At 51.4% G+C, this 4,301-nt stretch overlaps 1 protein-coding gene across 1 annotated transcript; it reads right to left on the reverse strand.

The window, feature by feature from the left end:
- Window positions 1-3,027: 3,027 nt before the first annotated feature.
- BHLHE22 (basic helix-loop-helix family member e22) lies at window positions 3,028-3,921 on the reverse strand. Its single transcript, XM_065400036.1, has one exon. The coding sequence runs from the start codon at window positions 3,919-3,921 to the stop codon at window positions 3,028-3,030; it is 894 nt and encodes a 297-aa protein (XP_065256108.1).
- Between the last annotated feature and the right edge of the window lie 380 nt (window positions 3,922-4,301).

Genomic DNA, 4,301 nt, shown 5'->3' on the forward strand with positions numbered 1-4,301 from the left:
CACACACACACACAAAAGAGTCAGACGGGTAGCTGTGGTTAATTCCTAATCAGAATGATGGACAGCAGAGACAGAACAATACAAACTAATGGCTGTGTTGCTGATCACTTTACCCCTTGATTAAAGACACCCAATTATGGCGCAGAACAGTGTCGTAATTATGTTCCTTAATCACATCCAGGAGGTTTAATTGCCTTAACGATGTGTTTCATTAAATGAATTTAGGTATTATAGTCGACAGTTTTCATACACAGTTGTTTTCAAATTAACATAATATTAGACATCGTCATGGAAATTGTTTTAATAATCATAATTAGACGCACCCAGGCTTTGTCTAGTAAATGCTGAGAGACGGCTCTGCTTGCGCCTGGGGGCTGAGCTGCCCACCCTCCCTGGGCTGCCTTCCCACAGCTTCGTGGCACTTTGCAGTTATGGTTCCTGAAAAGTTACAGGTTCTGATTAATCTCTTTGATGGGAAGTGGAGCGGAAAATGTGTATCCCCTTCTACCACGCTGGATGCCATTTAGGGCTATCATTAGACGCTGACACTACCCAGAGTCAGTAAATGGAGCATACTGGATGCAGCGGGCACATACACATAACCCCGACCCCACCAAGGAAACCTGGCTGGCGGTGGGGCTGGGGTCCCCTGAGGGAAGAGGTCTAGTGCCGCCCTCTCGGGACCCCTCCGCCGAGCCGGATGCTCACGCGCCAGCCCAACGCGGGCAATAGTCACTTCAGCACTGGGTTTTCTGGATATTGATAATCGAGCCTGACTGCTCTTCGGGTGCGAAAAGCGAGCCGCTTTTGGACTGTGGGCTCAAGCTCCCAGGGAATTTAAGGAACTGCAAAGAGAACCAAAAAACATCTAGCCAACTGTGTGTGTGTGTGTGTCTGTCTCTCCCCCCCTCCTCTTGTAAGCAATTGCAGACCGTTACTCTTGTTAACACCGCCATATGTGGGAACATACAAAAACCCTAACAGCTTGCATCTTTTCAGCATTAGCTCCCTCCCAGACTGAGGTTTCATCTCCAGGTTGGAAGTGTGAAGAGAGCCTTCAATCGGCCTACAAGCAAACTTGGGGGCTCTTCTCTCTCTTCCTCGGCCTCTCACTACTGCTTTCATTTCTCTTTCTTGCAACGCGTCAACCCCGTGTCAATTAAACAGGTGAATAATAACAATGGATCTATGTCAAGAACTTGAATGCCACAGTCCCTGAGCCATGCTATTTTTGTATGTTTGGCACCCAGGCAAAGCGAAAGAGAAAGGGGATACTTCCCCCCCTTCCTGGTACAAAGAACAGCATAATAAAAAGTTTGTTGAAAATATTTTAATAAAGATTCTTTCCGACATAGATACACATACAAACGATCGTACAATGCTGTCATAATCTGATTGACCTATTTAATATATATCACTCTTTACACATCCATGACCTGCCAACAGATCCATCACGGCTCCTATTTTGCCATCCAACCTGACAGTCCGAATTTGTATTATCTGCAAGTAGTGGAAAAGAGCAGGACTCCTTTTTGAAGAGGGGGGAAAAAATATCTTGATTTACAAATGGCAGAGACAGCCACCCAGCCATGCAAACTCAGACTGAAAGCTCACTTTGGGTAAATAGCCACTTTTTGCTCTTCTCCTTATTTTATTTTTCCTTAGATTAAAAAAAAAATAGATTTCAGCCGTTCTGTAAATCAGCCCAAAGTATTTCAATTTAAATAATCATCCACAGTCAGATTAATTTACATACATAGAGAGCAATTAAATTATACCTTTGGAAAAAGAAAAAAAGGAAAAAAAGACAGCGCCTGGGAACACATGGAGCTTGGCAAGTGTTCCCCCCCCCCCCCATAGGAGCTATTGCTTTGATGCCTTGTAAAAGTAAATAGCTATTACCCTTTATAATGCAAAGAATCCCCTTTTTAAAAAGTCAGTTAATTGAGAATTAAGAATACACCTTTCCTGTGATTTTTGGACTGAAGCAATTTATTAAAGCTCAATTTAAATACAGGGATGATGCAACTTAAAATCCAGATGACCTTTCATAAACCTAAGCAGCTCCGATACAGCCATAGTTCTGCGTATACGTTGTTGGCAAATAAACATTTTAAACACTTGGCACACAGTTTAAGTTAATCCATAAAACAGAATTTTAGAAGCATTGAAAAAAAAAAACTGCACATAAGACCCGTGACCTTAACACATGATAAATATTGTTGGCGTGGAAGGGTCCTTGAAAGAAGAACAAATAAATATCATGTCTTGTTTATACATCATTGCAACGTGGAAAGAAACAAGGTGCACATAAATATTTGTTTTAAAAATGCAATACTTTCAGCCACACGGAGTAGGGTGTTAGTTTCTCTCTCTCTCTTTAAATCACTCTCGCCAAAACTTCGCGCATTTTCACAGGATCAAAGTTCAGAGACAATAAAAAATACAAGTCAGTCTTTCATAGCAGTGGTTCAGTCTCTTGGTTTCGTTTAAATAAGAAGTCTACATTTCAAGTTTGTTTGGCGCCTGGCTCAGCATCAAAACAATTGGTTGCAAGTGCCCCTTCTGATTTGTCTCAATGACCATGCAGCTGGAGCCCCCGCCACCCGCACCCCAGCCAGCCACCCCCGGGCCTCAGCTCGCTGGGGCAGAGTTCTCGAGTCCCAGTAAGCGGGATTTAAATACATCAGCCGGGGAGGGGGGCTTCCTTTTTCCTCCCCCAGCTGCTATTTCTCATCCTCTCTTTGTGTCCACACACACACACACACACACACACACACACACACACACACACACACACACACACTTGCGATTTTTTACTTCGCTGAGGTCTTGGTTGCGATCAAGTCACCACTTCCACGAGGAAAGCCCCCAAGCCCACCCTCGGCCCTTTCCAAAAAGGAAAAGAAAAAAAAAGCCCATAAGCCTAGTAATCACGAGAAACGGAGGATTTAGCCTAAGTCCTTGCCCCGAGTCCCTCCCTGCCAGCTCCTTGCCCTGCCCGGGTTGAAGCGCCTGGCGGGGGCTTTAAGGCTTCTCCGTGCACTGTTTGCAGAGGCTGGAGGAGACGCTGTTGAAAATGGCACATTTCTCCGGGCAGGAGCTGGCAGGGGGCAGGCCGGCGCTGAAGGGGTAGCCGGCCGCCTGCTCGTAGGCACCGAGGGCTGGGTGCAAGGCGGCGGCCGCGGCCGCCGCAGCCGCCGCCGAGCTGGGCAGGGAGGCGGCCGAGATGGCCTGGCCCTGGTTGAGATAAGCCACCAGGCGCCGCATCTCCTCCAGAGCCTGCGCCTGCATAAGGATGTAGTTCTTGGCCAGCAGCAGCGTGGCGATCTTGGAGAGCTTCCGCACCGAGGGGCTGTGCGCGTAGGGGATCACCGCCCGCAGCTCGTCCAGCGCGTCGTTCAGGTCGTGCATCCGCCGCCGCTCGCGGGCGTTGATGTTGAGCCGCAGCGCCTTCTGCTCCTTCGACTTTTTGCTCCCGCCCAGGCCGTGGCTGTTGGAGCAGCCGCCCTCGGCCGCCTTCAGGCCCCCCCCGGCGCCCCCCGCCCCGGGCGAGGCGGCCCGCGGGTCTCCCCCGCGTAGCACCAGCTCGCAGCGCCCGTCGCTGTCGTCGTCGGGGCTCTGCTCGCCGCCGCTGCTCTCCGCCACCGAGCTGCGGCTGGTGCTCTCGCCGTACTTGCCGCACACCGAGCCGGCCGGCAGCGCGAGGGGGTCGCCGGCCCCCAGCGCCGCCCCGGGCTGCAGCAGCCCCTCCGCTTCGCCCGGCTCGAAGCAGCTGAGGGGCGAGGGCTGGCGCTCGCGCGGGTGGCTCAGGTCGAGCCCCGGGGGCGCGCGGAAGGCGGCCTCCATCCTCGTGGCCGAGGCGCTGAGACTCTTGTGGAACAAGTCCTCGTCCGCGGCCAGGCTCAGCGCCCGCTCCATGCTGCCCGCCGGGCTCCTCCGCCGGCACCTGCCCTGCTCCGGCTCCTCGCGCTCCTCCGCGTCGCCTTCTCTGCTGGCCGCGAGCTCTCACCAGGGGATGCGCTCGGGCATTGTGAGCTGCGAGCAGCCCCCTCGTCCGCCGTTTATCTTGCTTGGCTTCACCTTCAAGAGATTTCCGGCCCCAGCAGCCGCCGCAGACGGGGGAGTCTTTTACATCATTAGCTCGGCGAGTAGGTTATTATGAAGAAGACTCGCCTGTTGGGACAGAGCTCTCTACCCAATCAGGTTAACGTTTTAATTAATAGGATTAAAGCGGTAACAAACAAGCCCAGGCGCTAGCTGGCCCTGAGTCTGAAGAGTTTCATTTCCCAGGTCTGAAG

The sequence above is a fragment of the Emys orbicularis genome, chromosome 2 (genome assembly GCF_028017835.1).
Source record: "Emys orbicularis isolate rEmyOrb1 chromosome 2, rEmyOrb1.hap1, whole genome shotgun sequence".
NCBI lineage: Eukaryota > Metazoa > Chordata > Testudines > Emydidae > Emys > Emys orbicularis.